This window comes from Rhinatrema bivittatum, chromosome 10, assembly GCF_901001135.1.
Source record: "Rhinatrema bivittatum chromosome 10, aRhiBiv1.1, whole genome shotgun sequence".
NCBI lineage: Eukaryota > Metazoa > Chordata > Amphibia > Gymnophiona > Rhinatrematidae > Rhinatrema > Rhinatrema bivittatum.
In genome coordinates this window covers 111,724,835-111,744,198 of record NC_042624.1, presented here as the reverse complement: position 1 = coordinate 111,744,198, position 19,364 = coordinate 111,724,835, and the positions used below count along the sequence as shown (strand labels likewise).

The 19,364-nt window shown below is 42.6% G+C and overlaps 1 protein-coding gene across 5 annotated transcripts in view; it reads left to right on the top strand.

The window, feature by feature from the left end:
- Positions 1–18,075, top strand: part of LOC115100177 — a 214,347-nt gene extending 196,272 nt beyond the window's left edge. For 4 of the 5 annotated variants that reach the window (XM_029618474.1, XM_029618475.1, XM_029618473.1 and 1 more), the window contains one exon: positions 16,155–18,075. In XM_029618474.1, coding sequence (XP_029474334.1) covers positions 16,155–16,522 — 368 coding nt within the window. In that variant the 3' untranslated portion in view covers positions 16,523–18,075. The remainder of the gene's footprint in view (positions 1–16,154) is intronic. The other variant, XR_003858985.1, reaches the window with a different exon arrangement.
- Positions 18,076–19,364: the final 1,289 nt, after the last annotated feature.

Sequence of the window (19,364 nt, the reverse complement as noted above, 5' to 3'; positions counted from 1 at the left end):
CAAAAATTGTCAGTTATGTAGAGTATTCTGTCTTAAAAATGTTAGTCAATAATATTGAACAAAATCCTAGGGTTATCATTTGCCTTTATCAATTTGTTTTCTATACTTAATCAAAAAAGCCATGTAAGTGTTTTTACGTTCAGTCAGAGGATTTTTTTTCCAGCATTGCTCATGGCGCCTTAAATTTTTTTTTAATTTCTCAGGTGTGAAGTAAACCAAGGTGCATTGACATCTCATCAGAAATTGCATTACCATCCTTTTATACAAAAAATATGGTTGGAATTTGTGCATAATTATCTAAACCCAATTCCAACATTTCATCCTCCCATGTCTATAATGAAATGTGTTAGAAAACTTTGCTTCTACTTTGTATATTCAATTGACAATTCTTTCCTACCAGAAGTCTCCTAAACCATGAGTTTTACTAGAAACTCGGGAATCTACAAGAGAAGAATTAGTACTCATATGAGATTCAGAAGAAGAGTCTTTTTTTTTTTTTGACGTTCAGATGAGTCATGACACTCCTTCAACAGTTCAGTGAAATTCCTACCAGATCCCTCACCAAAGCCAAGGAGTTCAATGTCAACAGATGACATGTTCTAACCATCTTTTGTACAAGAAATGATGAATCCCATCCCATTTACCTTAGGATAGGACAAGCCCAACACCAAAGACCTTCTGGAGGGTTACAGTTTATAGGACTGCCTACACAGGCTAAGAAAGTGCCTGTCCACAGAGCTCTTCAACACCTTCAGTCGAAGATCTGGCAGACATCTCTGATCATATCTCCAGTACATAGAAAGATAGGTTTCAGGTATAGAGTACAGCAATGTCTGGGCTATATAAAGAGCCAACTCTCCTAACATTCAGTGGTGTTTAAGGCAGAGGTGAAGAAGGCAAAGAAGTCTAAAATGCACTCCAGTACATCACCTGGAAAAGACACAAAGCTGTTGGCTATGGCAGGGAAGAAGCTAAGAACATGAGAAATTGCCATTCTGGGTCAGACTGAGGGTCCATCAAGCCCAGCATCCTGTTTCCAACAATGGCCAATCCAAGTTACAAGTACCTGACAAGTACCCAAACAGTAAATAAATCCCATTCTATTAATGTTGGTAATAAATAGTGGCTATTCCCTAAATCAACCTGATTAATAGCATTTTATGGATTTCTCCACCAGGAACTTGTCCAAACATTTTTTAAACCCAGTTATGCTAATGGCCTTAACCACATCCTCTGGCAATGAATTCCAGAATTTAATTGTGCATTGAGTGAAAAATAATTTTCTCTGAGGACAAGCAGGATTGTAGTCTTCACACATGGATGACATCATCGGATGGAGCCCGGCACGGAACTTTGATCTCAAAGAATCTAGAACTTTCAACATGCCCCACTGAGCATGTGAAGTTGTAGTCATCACCCTGCCCACTAGGCAGAGTCCCTCAGTCTCTTTTTTTCCGAGGAGCCATGTGGTCGCTGGAGCCATTTGTGTCACAGTATTCAGGTTTGCTCTCTCCTCACAGTTTTTGTAAGTAATTTTTTTCTAGAGTGGCAGCTGTTTTCTTTCCTTTACCTTACAGTAGTTTTATTTCTTTTCCTTTTTCTTCTTCTTTCCCCTGTCTGACAACCGCATGGCAGGCCTTAGTTGCTGTGCATTCTGGCAGAGTCTATTCCTATTCCTTAAAAAGAAGAAAAATAAATACTGCACTGGCAGTTTAGTATCTGTGTCTTCTCATTGCTCTGTCTGTTTCTGTACCTTTTGTCAGGAGCTGGCAGGATTGACTGAATGCATCCCATGGGTGATCTGTGTACGTTGCTGAACCCGGAGACTCGCCTGAGTTCTACCCAGGCAAGAGTTACATATCGTTTCACTGATCAATCGGCATTGAAGGAGGTTCAGATGGTGCAGAGATTGAGGGCCACACTGTTCCTGTGGGGGAAAGAGCTAATCTTCCCCACATTCAAAAGAACTAGTCTCCACAGGCATGATCCCTGGATAATGTAGCCTCCCCTCCTGCTTGCAGGCAGGAGGGGGAGGGTAGTGCGGTCTTCTTGTGAGAGAGAGTGAGCAGGAGCCTGGGCAAGCAGCTTACTGCCGCATCTTTGGCGCCATGCCTAGTATCGGTTGCCCATGCACATCTGTGACTAGTGCACCGTTGATCTGTTGCATCAATGTCAGCACCATGTCAGGGAATCAGGATTGCCATTGTGTGCCATGGTCACCCTTGATGCCATCAAGGTACTGGGCATCTTTGTTGCCATGGGGGGTGCATGACCGCCCTCGATGCCATAAGTGCCTTCCGTGCCATAGATATCTGTGGACCTTGAGGTGGTGGAGTAATGGCCCCAAGCTTTAGTGCATCGATGCCTCTGTCTCATCCATGCCATGGATGCCTCTGGTCCCATCCATGCCCTCGATCCCATCAAGGTGCATGAATGGCCACCCCTGATGCCATCGAGGTGCATGGCCTCGATACCACGGTCACCCTTGGGGCTGTCACAGTGTGTGGTCTCAATACCATCGTGGTGCGGAGCTGCCCTGCTACCATTGATGCCATCGAGGTGCGGGTCCACCATAGAGGCCAACAGGAATAGTGACTACCGATGACTTTCGTTACCACTCTCAACAATGTCGAGCACAACCAATGAGGCACTGGGATTACCATTGAGTGCTCTGGTCATCCCTGAGGCCATCAACTGCCGAGCTCTTGAGAGCCCTCAAGTGCCACTGAAGACCATGAGCGACGGGGATTTCGGCCTTGAATGTGTCAAGCACCGGGGTTGCCATTTACTCAAGGCACTGTGGTACACCAAGGCTTCCAGGCACAGTGGTCTGGTGCCCTTGAGGCTCCTTGGTAGTGTCCTGATGGGGTACTGATGGGCACTGTGCTGTTGCATCACTGGTCTACTGCTATCAGGCTCTGTGGATGCCAATGATCTCGGGCACCCTGAGCCACTGGGATCTGGGGGCATCAGAAGCCCCACCTAGATTCATGCACCATTGGCGTTAAGGAGCGCTAGCGAGGCTATCATCAGCCATAGCCACTCATGAGGGACACCATCGAGCTTGCAGCATCTATGTCCTTGGACGGGTAGGTGAGTTGAGGGGAACAGTTGCTGGCACTGGCAGTCATCGGTTCCTCTGGGCACTGATGGGGTGTGTTGGGGCTGAAAAGCCTCTGCCTGCAGGCATCCCTGGCATCTTTGGTACTGCTGGTCCATCGATGCCTTTGTGCACCGGGGTCTCTATTGGTACCGCTGGGCTGTTGAGGTCCAAGGGCGCCTATGGCACCGGGGATGGTACTATATACCGTCAAACTGATCAGGTTTCAGTCAAGTGCCATCAAAGCCCTGGGTGCAGAATCATTTGATGTCCTTGATGTGATCAATTGTTGGTGAGCATGAAAGTGCTATGGGCCCTGCAGGCACCATCACGACTGTGGCACCAGTGGTCACAGTTGGATGCCGCAGGACACGACTGCAGAGCACCATGGGCACTGTCGGTCGCCATGGACTTCGCCGCTGTGGATCCATGAGGAAAACGACTGTGAGCCATTCCTAATGCAATTCAAGTACTTTGTCCAGCCTCTTGGAGTGTTATCAGGTACTGGAGGGGGCAATGCCATAGAACACCACCCACTATCATGCCATACCCTGAGCCCCAGTGGTACTGGGACGCCGTTGTCACACTGTTCCTATGCACTCCACTGGTAGTTACTGTGACAGTGAAGCACAGCATGTGCGGTCGTGTATGGCAAAGCATCTACTCCAAGTGCCTTGGGCGATGGCAGGCAGCATTCTCCCTGTCTGTACAGCTCTCAACCATGCCAGGGTTCTGCCATTGTCACATCAATTCTGCACTACCAAGTGCTGGGAGCACTGGCGAGGAAGGCATCATCATACACTGTGATTTTCCTTTTGGCAGCACGCAGCCACCAACTCTTCCAAGTGATGCTCGGTCCTTGCTGTGCCATGGGATTCTGCCCACAAGCATGGAGAGAGGGGTCATAGGTGTACCGCCATCCATAGGATGGGATAACACTGTATGAGTTCTGGTCAGCATGCTTTTACAGCGAAGGGCTTTATTCTCCAGTGGCCCTCTATTGTATGAGTGAGTGTGTGTTTCCCACATGGCGAACACAACAGGTTGTGCGCTGCAGCCACAGGACTGACCTAGAATGGGGTTCCTGGTTGAACCCTAAGGGGAGTTTTCTCACTCCTTAGAAGAGGAATATGTCTTTCGACCCCCTTCTGTGTCAAAAATCCCCTTTGTGGGGAAACCCCTGGGGCTCCATCCCTGGCAGGTTTATCACTGAACCGGAGCCTCAGTTCTTTGAATCTGTGCATCTCCTTGTAGGCCAGGGTCGGGGGATGGCAGCAGTGGTCATCTGACCATTTTTGCTGGGGCCCCTTCATTGATTACCATGGTGGCCTTCCCCATCCGAGGGTGGCTGCCAGTAGCAGATTGATTGCTTCTGAACCTCAGTGATCAGAGATTGTGTCTCAGCTGGAGAGCTGACAGGTTTTTAGGGATCAGGAGGCCCCAATTCCCGTTGTTTTCCTGTCCCTTCGGGAAGTGGGGATTCGACTGGGTTCTAGGGTAACTCTTATGGGTTCCCCTCTGGATGCTTGGTTGTCCAGCCCTGCAAGGGATGTCCCTCGTTCTCTGTTTCCAAGAGAAGGCATGTCATAGCTTCTGACTGGCAATTGCTCTCGGTTCCTCGTGGGGATCCGAGGCGGTAATGCTCTCCTTTAGGTTGTCCTAAGGCACAGCAGTCTATTTCATGATGGAGCCTTTCCAGAGTAGCTCCCTGTGAAGATTAGGGGTTTCTCCCATTCAGGAGTTACCTTTGATACCTGTTGAGCTCAATGGGTGCTTTTGATAAGGACCACTATACCAGTCATTCTCGACTGTGGGACCCTACCACAGTGAGGAAGGTTCTAATCCATCTAATTGGCAAGTATGACTTTCAACCTATTGCCATATCCATGACTGAGGGAGTTGGGGGATGAGGGACCCCGCAACAAAGGTCCTGCTCTTTGTTTGCAATGGTTTGCAAGCTATACTTCCCCATTTTAGGGATAACCTTGTCTGTGGACAAGGGGAGTCCTGGTTCATGCAACAATTGTTTCTTTTTCTGGACAGTGTACTTTCTTGGGAGAAGTATATGCTATCATGGCTGAATGAATACCTAAGCCAGGTTTGGGGGCAATCTGTTCCGAGATCACCTTTGTCCTGCCCTGGTACCTTTAGGGTTTCCAGGCCGGTGTAGAAATCCTGTTCGACAGTGGTTTGCACTTGTGGCACTTCGGTTTTCTGTCTTTTAGTGAAGTATTTCTGGATTTCTTTCCTGTGGAATTTGCTCTCAGCTTCAGCTGTTCCAAGCAGGCTGAAGGCTCTATCTCAGTGGGTACATCCCTACTGGAATCAGCAGTGAATTATTCGCTTGGGGTTGAGTTGTACAACCTAGCAACTTGTGCTTACCCCGGCAGTCCAGCGGTCTGCCTCCTTCTGTTCTTCACTCCTTCCAAATTCCAGTTGGAATGTCAGGGGAGGGGAGGAAAAGCTAAGGCATTTGTGGTATATTTGTGGTTCTGCAAGCCAAACATGGAAAGATACACCACTTTTTCCCTATATTTTTGTCAAGCTCTGGCCAATACTGCCTTTAGCTTTTCTCCTGTCATTAGGTTGCCCAAAGGGTCTTCCTGCTCACTTGAACTATCCTGTAGATAGAATGGATAGCCCTGCCTCTGATAGGGTGCAGTGTGGGTGATCTTCAGCCCTAATGTATCTCCCTGCTCGGGGGTTTGAGCTAGCAATCCCATTCAGGGATTTCCTTTCATCCCCTGAAACTCTTGATGCTGTCCTGCTAGTCAGCTATGTCTGGTGCTTTGACATGTAGAGTCTGTCACAGACTCTGCCATTGTTGCTGATTATTCTTCCAAGCGTTGCTTGAGTTTTCTGCCCATTATGCCTGTTTGCCAAACATGGGCACAATTCTGCAGAGACAGTCTGACTTTCGGCTGGCAGTAGACCGCTGTTTCTTTCTGGGGAATTCTTGGGCCCCGGTTCGTTTTTCGGTTGTCTTGTAACACTGAAGAAAACTACTATCTTTGTCAAAGAATCCTTCTCTTGTTTACATCTCTAGACTTTTTCCTGTATCGAGGAGGTTCTAGATCTACTGTCGTCATCGGGATTTACTGATCCAAAACCCTGCTTGTAATGTTTTCTGTGATGTGGAGTATGTTTCTTGCATCACACTTGCATCATTCCCCTGCCTTAGGTGCCTCTGCTACACATTGGGGTTTTGTGTCTCAGTCTTTTCTATGGTTTTCTCTTTGTAGAACCCAACTCTTTTCCCGCCTAGACCCATTTGGGGGTTGGCTGCCTCCCAGGCAAAAGGGAGAGATGTGGTGCTTTCAGCTTGGGGCGGTTTCCTGCTTTGTCTTTCGGACAGCCTAAAGCTTGGGATTCACCCAAATGTTAGGACTACCATCCTGCTTGTTATTGGAGAAAGCAGAATTGCTTACCTGTAACAGGTGTTCTCTGAGGACAGCAGGATATTAGTCCTCATGAAATCCACCCATCTCCCCTGGGCGTTAGTTTCTCCATGTATTAGCTATATTATGGACTGAGGGACTCTGCCTAGGGGGCAGGCTGATGACTACAGCTGCACTTGCTCAATAGGGCATGTTGAAAGTTTTAGATTCTTTGAGATCAAAGTTCCGTGCCAGGCTCCATCCGATGATGTCACCCACGTGTGAGGACTAACATTCTGCTGTCCTCAGAGAACATCTGTTACAGGTAAGTAACTGCTTTCTCTAATTTGATTTAAAGGTATAGAAAAGGGCGATCAAAATAATAAGGGGAATGGAACATCTCCCCAATGAGGAAAGACTAAAGAGGTTAGGACTTTTCAGCTTGGAGAAGAGACGGCTGAGGGGGGATATGACAGAGGTGTTTAAAATCATGAGAGGTCTACAACGGGAAGATGTGAATCGGTTATTTACTCTTTCAGATAATAGAAAGACTAGGGGGCCCTCCATGAAGTTAGCATGTGGCACATTTAAAACTAATCAGAGAAAGTTCTTTTTTACACAATGCACAATTAAACTCTGGAATTTGTTGCCAGAGGATGTGGTTAGTGCAGTTAGTGTAGCTGTGTTTAAAAAAGGATTGGATAAGTTCTTGGAGGAGAAGTCCATTACCTGCTATTAATTAAGTTGACAGCCACTGCTATTACTAGCAACAGTAACATGGAATAGACTTAGTTTTTGGGTACTTGCCAGGTTCTTATGGCCTGGATTGGCCACTGTTGGAAACAGGATGCTGGGCTTGATGGACCCTTGGTTTGACCCATTATGGCATGTTCTTATGCTCATGGAATGCCCCCTAGTCCTTCTATTATCTGAAAGAGTAAATAACTGATTCACATTTAACTGTTCTTCTTCTCTCATGATTTTATAAATCTCTATCATATCCCCCTCAGTTGTCTCTTCTCCAATCTGAACAGCTTTAACCTCTTTAGCTTTTCCTCATAGGGGAGCCATTCCATCCCCTTTATCATTTTAGTCACCCTTCTCTGTACCTTTTCTAATACAACTATATCTTTTTTGAGATGCAGCAACCAGAATTGCACACAGAACCTCCTCTTTCACTTTCCTATGTCATTGATTCTCAAATATTCCAATACAGCCATCTCCTCCCCAGCACTATCTAAAATCCTATTGATGTGACATGTGAAGTCTGTCACCTTCACACCAGGCACACAAGTTACCAAGCAATCCTCATGTCCACCAGCCACCCAGCTATCTATATTCTTAATAATCGAATCACCATCTACAACAGCCATTTCCTAACCCTTCCGTCCTGGGTGTCTCTCCCTGGAGACATATCTTCAAGAGGATAGTACACCACCTTGAGGGCAGATCCTAGTTACAGGATGGCTTCCTGCCTCATGAAGGTGATTGCTTTCCTTCCAGGTGACCTTTTTCCTCCAAGGCAGCACAGGGGCTGCCAGATTGGAGGTAGGACTGCTCCGCTATGTCCTTGAAGGTCTCCTCTATATACCTCTCTGTCTCCCTTAGTTCCTTTAGGTCTGCCACTCTAGCCTCCAGAGATCAAACTCATTCTCTGAGGGCTAGGAGTTCTTTGCAACTAGGGCATACAATCAACCTCTTGCCAACTTGGAGATTATCATAGATGTGGCATTCTGTTTAAATTTTGCTGGTTATGGGGTCATCATGCGACCAGCACCTCCGTGTGGGCCCCGGCCTCCCGACACAGCAAGGACGCTGCTGATGCCTTTCTCCGGGCCGCCATTCCTGCTCCATAGGCATGTGCAACTGCGCACATCTTAAAGACCCCATGGCAGGAAAGCTACTTCACAGCGCCTATTGATGACATCACTAGCTCCCCTATTTAAGGCTTGGCTGTGCTGCTGTTCCTTGCCTCAGCAATAGGTCTTCTGCTTGTTTGCAGTTCGTGTTGCTCCTGCATTCCTGAACTTGCCTTATCTCATTCAGCCCGCCTTGTCCAGATCTCCCAGCCTACCCTGTCTCCAGACTGACTTAAGTTTTGACCTCTGCTATGGACCCAAACTACTCTCCTACCTGCCACTTGCCATTGACCTCAGCTTTGGACTTTGCCTTCGTCTTGCTTGCTATCTGCCTCGACCTCCACTTTCTTACTGGTTATTCTCTGTCAACACTTGTCCTGACCTTGGCCCAGCCCCCAGACTCTTACCCTATTTGCCCTGTGGGGACCCTTGCCTAAATCCAGCCAACCCCTGGAACCCAAAGGCTCAACCCATGGGAACAGGACTGGTATAGGTGAAGCTCCAGTTTTGTTCCAGACCAGGGTGTGTATGCCAGCTGTCGGCATGGGCCTAGTGGGTTTGCTACTAGGCTGTGTCAACCATGCCTCAGCACAAGGGCCACTATTCTAACACAGTGCAAAAGACTGGATAGCCCCTCCCTCTCACTGCTGGACTACTTGTTGCATTTTCATTATCTGGATTTGTTGTTGAGGTAAATTTTCTAAGGGGTGACTTTCAAGATGGTCACTGGCACCTTCCTCTTTGCTGAGGTTGCTTGTCTTTAAAGCAAATTTTCCCCTTCTAAACTTACCTCCTAATCTCGATGGGCAAACAAAATGGGAAGACTTGTGCTTTCCCTGAGATTTCTTCAGTTGTCACAGGTTTTATAGACAAGTTTATCATTAGTGCCGAGCCTCCTGCACAGCCTCCTGTTTGTGGTGCAGACGTCCTTGGGAGCCACAGCGCACAAAGGTTTGGCTCTGGGCTTTCCCGGATGCTGAGATCACGTTGTCTCCAGATGGCTGAGTTCCCCTTCGGTCAACATGAGTCCCATGGTGGGCTATGCACTGGTGCTTGTGCTGAGTTAGGAACACAGAAGGCATCACGACTCCTATTCTTGGCGTTTCAGCCTCTGTGGTTGCACCAATTGTGGGGACAGGAGGAGAAAGAGGAACAATGCAAGATGCCGATTCTTCTGATTTTTATTCTGAGATCCTGATGCCCCAGGTACCTCAATGAGGAAATAGGAGTTTATTTTAACTAAACCCTCTACACTAACTCTAGATACTATTTGGGAGGCGATTGTAACTCTTTCCTCTCAGCTGGGTCATTATGTTATTTCTCAGCAAAATCTTTCTGACTCTACAAAACTCCCAGTGGGAGCTTTCTGGTTTCTCAGTTCAGCTTCAGGAAGTTCAACCCAGGATTTCCTCTCTACAAGATAATGTCAAGATTTTATCTAAAGGACATTTGATTTTACAAAATAAATTGGAGTCTCTGAAAAATGTGGTTAGATCTAAAAATATTAGATTAATACATTTTCCTAGATAGAAATTAGTATCTCTTGTCCAGATGCTAAGAAATTACTTTTTGGAAGTTTTGAATAATCCAGAGAACATTTCCCCTCCTATTGCTAAGACGTATTATTTGCCACAAGCTAAGAGAACCCCTCAGTCTGATCCTGGATTACAAATGACTTTGGATCTTACTAATTATTTGGAAGACTCTACCTCTAATGAAATGATTTCCTCTACTCTGGTTGTCACATTTTTGAAGACTCATATAGAGAGTTGGTAAAGTTCATAAATATGTAAGATTTGATATATTGGGTCAGACCAAAGGACCATCAAGCCCAGTATCCTGTTTCCAACAGTGGCCAATCCAGGTCACAAGTACCTGGCAGGATCCAAAGTGATAGATAGATTCCATGCTGCTTATCCCATGGATAAGAAGTGGATTTCTGCAACTCCACTTTTAATGGTTTAGAGACATTTCCTCAAGGAACTTGTCCAAACTTTTTTTTTAAATGCAGCTACATTAAAAGCTTTCACACATTCTCTGGCATTAAATTCCACAGCTTAAATATGTGTTGAGTGCAAAAATATTTTCTCTTAGTTTTAAATATGTCATCCAGTAACTTCATTGTGTGTCCCCTAATCTTTGTACTCTTTGAATGAGTTAACAATCAATTAACATTTACTCGTTCCACTCCATTCATTATTTTATATACCTCTATCATATATACCTTCAGCTGTCTCTTCTTTAGGCTGAAGAGTCCTAACCTCATTAGCCTTTCCTCATAGGAGAATAGTTTCATCCCCTTTTATGAAATATTTCTTTCGGAATAGACTAACTCCTCTTTTAGAGTATTGTGTCAACATTTTTCTGGTTGTTATTAAAGTCACACAGCTGAGGAAGAAGTGATTTTATATATTTGACCCCTTGCAATTTGACTACACAATATATATATATATATATATATATATATATATTAATCAACAATTGACCAACTTTATATCTCAGAGTTATTTAATTTCGTTTTTCTCCTAGTCCATCATCTCCTCCTGCAGAATGATACTGCCTAAGTATAAACTGTAGCTATGTATAGGTGCCAGGATAAACCATTGTATTTCCTTTAATATTTTCTTCTTTTTTTTCTGTAGCTCCCCTATAATTGTTGGCTAATGATTAATATTGGTTTTCTTCTATTTTGAATATTCTAAACGTTTTTGCTGTATTCTGTACAAAACTTTTTTTGGATGAACTTGTAACAGCTATAAATAAAAAAAAAAAAAAAAGTTCTAAGGGAGTAGGGATATAAAAGTACTTTTAGCTATTGATTTATTTATGTCAAGTGACCCTCAAAACACTACAATTATAACTACTTACTTCCCACCTTATTGACTCTTGTTTTGAATTAAAATCCTTCTGTAGCAAATCAGTAGTAAATTTATAGTAAGGAGTTTTGAGGCTGTGAAGACTGATGTCCTCTCCCAGGAGCTGTTAGGTAAAGTGTACAGATCAGCCTTATAGTCCTGCTGCAAGGAGTATGGGGCTTCTGGAAGCTGAAGCTCTGGAACATGAAGCCTGGATAGCTCATGGTGACCTCGAGAGTAATCTCCCAGGGGCTGCTAGGTAAATTATTCAGATGAGCTTTCTGGTCCTTCTATTGCAAAGAGTGCAGGGTCTCTGGAAAGTGAGACTGTGGAGACTGAAGCCTGGATAGCGCGTGTTGGCCTCGTCTGGGTGCTGCCTTCTGATAAAAGACTCCTCTTTCTCAATGGGATTTTAACATAGTTCTTGCAAAAATGATGACCACTTTTCTAGCTCTTAGTGATAGCAGAAATCAAATTCCTCTCATGGAAAGTATTATTTCTAATAGCAGTTACCTCAGCAAGTAGAGTGAGAAAACTTGAAGCCTTAGTACTTAATGCTCACTATACACAGATATTTAAGAATCAACTGGTGATGAAAACTCATCTGAAATTTCTACCAAAACTAGTTTCCCAATTTGCTTTAAATCTATCCATTGTTCTTCCCACATTTTTCCCCAAAATCTCATACTAACAAAGCAGATCAGATTCTTCATACCATAGACTGTAGGAGGGCTTTATTGTATTACTTGGAAGTTTTTCTGAAAACCCTCATGTAAACCTCCCCATCTAGGGATGGGCCACATAAATCACTCCACCTCTCAGTTGTGCAATTTAGAATGAGTATATGTAGCAATCCCATACAACTAAAGGTTTTCCCAGGGTGGGGAGGAGAAGCTAAAGCAGAAAAAACAAAAACATAAAATAAACACAATATATTATTATTGCAAGTAAAAAAACAAAACCAGTGCATGCACATCTACATAACACATTTGGATTCTTTACTATAGGAAACAGAAGCACATGGCATTATAGTCAAAGAAGGATTTATTAACATTGAAAATTAAGAAAATTTGCTCTTTATAAATTATAACAGAAAACCACTTTGTAGAAAATCCATATTCAGTCACTGGCCACATTGCAAAGTTAACTAGATAAACGTATCCAGTTAACTTTGGAGGGATATTCAGTGGTGCAGCTACACTGTTGAATATAGATGGCTATCTTAAAGATAGCCAGATAAGTTTGCCCAGCTAACTTGTTAAGTTGTTATCCGGCTATCCCAATTCAGAGTTAGCCGAATAACTTATCTGGATAACCTAATTCCTCCCAAAAACATTCCAGGAATATTGCTACATTATCTGGCTAAATTTTAGCTATATAATAAGGTATCTGACTAAACCTTAGCTAGATAAGTGCCCAATATATACAAAAGTTGGCATTTAACTGGATAAATTCTGAGTTATCCGGCTAAATGCCTTTGTATATGGACCTCAATATTAACATACGTTCTCTGTTTAATTTTGCATGATGCTTGAATCCTTTAGATGAACTTCTCTGCAATCTAGAAGGTTGATGAAGCAGATGCTGATGCTTGGCAATATTTGTTTCCAGCTATCCACATAGCCCCAGGATCACCTTGATTTTCCAAAATCTTGCAAAAAGAAAATAATTCTTCTCTATTTTAAATAAAATTGCAACAATTCTTCCAAAACTTCCCTGAACTAAATTAGTCTAAACAAAACAAAATTTATATTTAAAAAATGAAATTATTTTGCTGAAAAAAAAGAAAGGCGACACTTTTTCCTGTTGCCAGAATAGGAAAGCAACAACGAGAAATTACTTTTTTCTCAGCCTGCAGACAAGCTGTAGATAAACCTCTCACCTCCTGGCTATATCCCTGACTCTCTCTCTCTCTCTCTCTGTCTTTAAACAAACGCATCATTACCTTTTATAGCTCATTAAAAAGGCTAATTATTATTCAATCCCTTGTCCCTCATTAGCTCCAGGCCATTATCACCCACTCAAGTTCTGGTGGGAAAGCCAAGAATTGGTTCTTTTAAATATAAATAGTATTTCATGATAAATTAAATTATAATACATTCTAATTTTGTTCCCTGTCAAATAATGTCCATTGGGTGTCAGTATAGTGTAGTAACTAAGACAGAATTGTCTTCCAGCCAAAAAGGCCTTATGGGACACCATAAAAAGGTGTTAATGACCCTTGTTTTGACTTTCAAAGAAGATTTGGCATTTGCATTCCTCTGTAACTAACAAAGTGGCAGGTCTATCAACTTTGAAATTTAATTTATTCTAGCTAGGCAGGGAAAAGAACAATTTATTAAGCCACTAGCTTATACTCATAACTCTATTTCTTATGATCCAATGAAAGAAGGAATACCAATTCAAAAACAAAGTTTATCTACATGGCTATCAGACTGTATTATTTTTGTTACATACATTCTTGGAAAGCATTTACCGCCTAAGATAAAAAAATTATCACATCAGGGCAACATCAATAGCTCATCTTGGTTTTGCTTCATTACAGGACATCTGCAACCACATGATCCTCTGTACACATTTTAACCAAGCAGTTTTCCAGAAGGATAGTAGTTTTGGCCTGGCAGTTTTGAAAAATCGTTTTAAAAATTAGTTTCAGTTCTTCCTTCAACCTCTAAAATGTTTCAATAACACTTATTCATCAGAAATGTAACTATAACATTGTAATCCTGAGCTTAGGAGGCCCACTTGTGTGGCTAGATTTGTCCTACTTATCTACAGAAAAAGCAAATTTACTTTACTTACCTATAACAGGTGTCCTCCCTAGACAATGAGACAAATCATTGTCCTCTCCCGAGTTGAAGCTTAACTAGTGAAGACACTGAGGAGGCTCATGCAGTGGCAGCTGCACAGGTATAGCTGTGCATGCTTAGATTCCATTCCATTTTGGAGTCAGATGATGTTGCCCACTTGTGTGGCTGATTTGTCTCATGGTCTATGGATAATACCTATTGCAGGTATACAACTTTGCTCTCTTCTCTAATTGCATTTTGTCTGGTTTGCATGTCTGCTAGCCAAGGATCCCAGGAAGCATTTTACCTTTTTGTTCCCTCAAAATGTACCCCCAAGTTAATGCATTTGATAAGAGTTACTTAGCAGGAGTTTTCTGTTTTGAAATTTATTGACAGTACTTTAGGAATTGGAGGAGGATCCCTAAGAAGGCAAACAAAAATCAAGTGGCTGAACCAACAAAGAGTAAGGGCAGGAATCCCACAATGCTGTTGTGCCAGGAAAGTTCCTGTTTAGAGACTATGCTTAAATTCTGTGTCCATTTAGTGCTTCATCCCCTTCATGAGTCAGAATGTATCAGTGGCATTGCTTCCCTTCAGTTTCAGCCATATTTCCATAAAGGTGAAAAAGCCCTTCATTATGCAGACTGCAAAAGAACTGTTGCCTTTTCCCTGGAGTAGACTGTGGCCCATACAAAGTCTACTCAGCTTTTATTTCCTTTGACCATAATAGGCCTCAGAGTGCCTCTTACTTTTGAATCAGGAGTTTTGTTCTGCGCTTTTGGGCTTTCAGCTGGGATCTAACACCATGAGCCTTCATTTGCAACTATCCAGGGATTTAGACCTTATTTTTTATCCACTCGCAATATATTTTTGCCCAGTTATTGCAGTGATCATTCTCAGGTGGGGGCCAAATACTAGGGTTCCTTCCCGGACCCTACAATTCATTAATTTATTTATTTAAAAGCATTTATTACCTGCCCCTCTGAAATTTGGGGTGGGGTACAAAAAAAACCTCATAACAGGTAGACATAACAGCAATGCAATTATCTACATTAAAATAATACAAACTGGAGAAAAGAGCAATATATTGTTCTTCAGGAGCTGGAGGAAAAATAAGGACTTAAGGCTGGAGAGAAGGGGAAGGACATCACTACTGAAAGGCTTCACAAAAAAGGTGTGGTTTTAGTCATTTTTTAAACAATAAAGAGTGAATCGCAATGGAGCAGGGAGGAGTTCGAGAGGATAGAGCCATGAATGGAAAATGAATGCTCGCTTGTGGAAGCCGGATGGGGGGGGGGACGGGACATCAAGAAGACACTGGACAGAGGAACGCAAAATCTGTGCAGGCCTGTGGATATGTAGGATAGAGCTAATCCAGGTGGAATTGCAATTGTAAAGCGAGTTGTCTATGGAAATAGCAACGTTATATTTGAAGTGGGCAGAATTGGGTAGCTAATAAGGAACGCTGTAATAAGATGTAATATGGGCCCTAAATCCCGCCAATAGGTGTTATCACTGCATAGTGACTATGGCTCCCTTCCCTCTCAGAGACTCTGAAAGATTCTGTTCTCCTACACCAAGCACAGTCACATAACATATCTGTGTGAGGGATCAATTATTGTCTTCAGGGAACATCTGTTACAGGTAAGCAACTTTGCCTTCTCGCATTCTTTTAAATTTTTTCTTCCTCCAGCTTATCCTCCTTTTATCCATAACATTATTTTTTTTTTTTTATAGAAAGAGCTATCTACTGACCTTGTTGAAAACTGCTGTACATTTGAATGTTTTTACCATATTTTGCTTTTTCTTTCTTTCTTCTAAAGAGTACATCTGTAACTCCTTAGGTCTCATGAAATTAGGAGGTCCATATTCAGAAGCATTTAGACAGATAACTCAGAAGTTATCCAGCTAAATTAATATTTGGGCACTTAGCCAATTAGGATGTAGCCAGTTAAGTTAGGGGCATTCCAGAGATCTTTAAAAAATAAATTTATGAATCTATTTTGTCATTTGAATAGGTGTTCAAGTGAGGTGTTTTACAATATTATTATAAATGCAACTGTTTGACTGATTCACAACAAAAGGTGTGGATCTGTGATTCCAAGCAAGTTTGGAATTTGGTTTTATATACTTCTCATTTAATGTCTGAGAAAGTTGCAATTTCATTTTTACAGCTCCCAGTTTTCCAACCAAAGAGGTTCCTGATTCCAGACAATTTCAAATACCATGTGTAACCGAAAATTTAAACGATGTGTGCAAGAGTGTCATACCAGAAATATCAAGTTCTGTACAAATGAAGATCATATCTGACAGTGCAGAGGAAGAGGACGTCTGTAATATAAGTGGAAATGTTCCTTTAGGAGCCAAGTTTTCCTCATGCGAATCCATAACACTAAGCAGTAGTGATGTATTGAATGTTGCTTTAATCCCAAGATTTTCAAGCCCACTTCCTAACAAAACTCTTATGGAAGTAATGCATGATTACTTGTCAAGTATAGATGATAGCATTAACATAGGAAAACATTCTAACTTTAGTTATTAACTTCACTATAAAGATTCAACCAGTGATGGTCAACAAATCCTAAGTTCTTTTAACCTCCAAATCCTGAAATATTAAAGTGCTTTTGAAATATTTCTTCTGTAAATATAAGATCTTTGAGTAACCTGTTTCTTAGTTTTTTAACTTTCAGGAGTATCTGGTCAATTCACAAGAGATGAAATCCTTTTTTATATATTTAATGGGTAATTTTCAAAAGGATTTATATGCAGAAACTCCAGTTGGATAATCAATTCAGAGTGTATGCATGTAAAAGTACGTGTGAAACACAGTTTTGTGCATAAGTTTACATGTATAGTAAGCAAGTGATGGAGTTGGGTGGGTAAAGAATTTATACACATAGAGATCAATATTCAGACATAGCGAACTAAGTACCTGATTCACTAAGGGGTAGATTTTATAACATGTGCACCAGTGCACATGTTATAAAATCAGGTGGCCACACCCATGTGCGCAGTCCATGCGGCGATGCAATCGGGCCTTCCCCAGTTCCTCCCAGTCAGCTCCTTCCCTAACCCCCTGCCTAACCTTCCTTTTCCTCTCCTCCCTTCCCTACCCTCTAAAGCTAACCTACCTTGGCTCAATGTTTTGTTTTATTACTTGCTGCTCCTCGGCAGCAGAAGTAATTTACGCGTACCGGCTGGCTTTCGGCGCGCGCTTTCCCGGGACAGCGGCTAATGGCTGATGTCCAGGCCGGCCCTCATCCTGCCCCCTGGCCTGTCCCTTTGAAGACGCCCGGTACTTGTGCGCGGACTGGGGTTTAGCAGGTCTAAAGTTAGCCAGATAAGTTTGCATATCCGACTAAGTAGCTTCTCCCAGTTATACCCCTGGAATGCCTCTTTTTGTATCCTGCTAGATTTTAGCTGGATAATGGCTTAGTCAGCTAAAATCTAGCCAGATAAGAGGCTGAATATACCAAAACTTTCCATTTAGACGGATAACTTTGTATCCATCTAAATGGCTTTTGAATATCTATCTCATGCTATCAATTTTTGAAGATATGCTAGTAAATCCATACATACAAATTTATACCTGCTCTCGAGCAGGTATAACTTTATGAGTGGATGGCATAGGGGTTCTGCGCACACTTGTGAATTTTTAAAGAAGATTTATATGCATAAATTCGCTTTGAAAATTCTGGCTAAAGCCTGTGGATAAAAAGTTCCCAAAGACTATAGCCTATGCAATCTATTTGAAAATTATTCTCCCTCTATATAGTAAAAGTGTTGGTTTACAGAACTCTGACTGTAACTGCAGCACTCATGAAATTATCAAACTTTGACCAGACATTTGCTGATAATGTCATGATCAAAATTTGGACTTTACCTTCAGTATCTTTTTCTTCACTACCACTGCATCTGCCATTCATAAACTATCTCCCTTTTTCATTGACTTAGATTATACGCTATTAGAAGGAAGGAACTATCCAAACTATTACTTGTAAAACTGTTGTTAATTGTATCGATTGCTCTATGTTTACCTTGTACAGTGCTACATATACTGTCAGACCTGTATAAAATAAAATCATTTTCACTGAGTGGTAACTGAATATATAATAAAGTAAGTTTAAAATAGTAAAGTATGTCCCTCCAACACTGTCCTCAGTTCTCCCCTATCCCCACACCAGTGTCTCTTTCTCAATGCTCTCCATCCTCATGCCAGTCTATCCCTCAGACCCCCAACACTATCCTTACACCAGTCTCCCCCACTTACCACCTGTCCCTTCATCAGTCTCTCTCAATGTTTCCCTGTAAAGGAGTGGCCCTAAAACCCCTCCTTAGCCTGGTTCACCATAAATGTTAGACAGAGCTCTGTAGATAGGACCTGGCTGTGCATGAATACGGGCACGGGCCCAGTTGGGAACAGACAGGCCCTGCGTCTCCAGGAGAATGCAGCTCCTGACACATCTTAAGGTAATGGCTTTATGATTTGTACTGCTGAAGGTAAGCAGATTGTAGGCTGATTTCTGGTATAATCATCTGAATTCTTTAAGAAGGCTGGAGTCAGTATGGCACATATCTCCAGCCTAAGAAGCTGCTTGGCTATCCCATATGTGTCATTTTGAAGATTTCTGCACTACACAGCGCATAGTGAGAAACCCAAGGGAGGAAGAGAGACTAGTGAAGAAAAATAAAAGTTTGTTGTATGTGTCGCATGCCCAAAGAAGCAGTTTGGGACAGAAGCAGTGGTGCTAGCTGTGCACAGAGTACTGAGAAGGTTAAAAGACTGAATAAGAGGGGACCACAGAAGCCACACAGTTTAAAAAAACAGTTTAATACAGAGAGCTGTGCCTTGGGGCCTGAAAAAAAAAACTTTAAAAGTATTATTGCAGGTAAGGAGAGAAGCGCCGCCTGCTCAGAGAGGGTCTATAAAGTGAGTCAGAGCTGAACAAGCAGGGTTTTTTTTGTCTTCTCCTCATAGAAAAAAAAGGAACAATTTGAGAAGTGTGTGTTTGAATCAAGAATGGCCTTCCAGCAGTAAGCCAGATGCTTTGCACTAGAGCTCAAGGAAGTAAGCCTGTCTAGGGAAAAATGACTCAGCAAGAATTAGACATGTGGATTCAAGGCCTCTTGGAAGGACAGAGGCAGTTGCAAGAATGTGCTATAAAGTTCCAGACTGCTTGGGTGTATACCTGAAAGTAGCAGCTGGATGAATCACTGATTACTGCTTTACCCTCCAGAATGACAAATGTTTAGAGGTAGAGAATAGCAGCAAATGTGTTGGAGCCAGAGAGGGACCTCTGGGCAATGATTCGGAAAATCCTGGCATGGAGCCAGTGAACACTGGAACAGGTGATAGAAGAAAAGCCAAAGTTAAAGAACAGGCA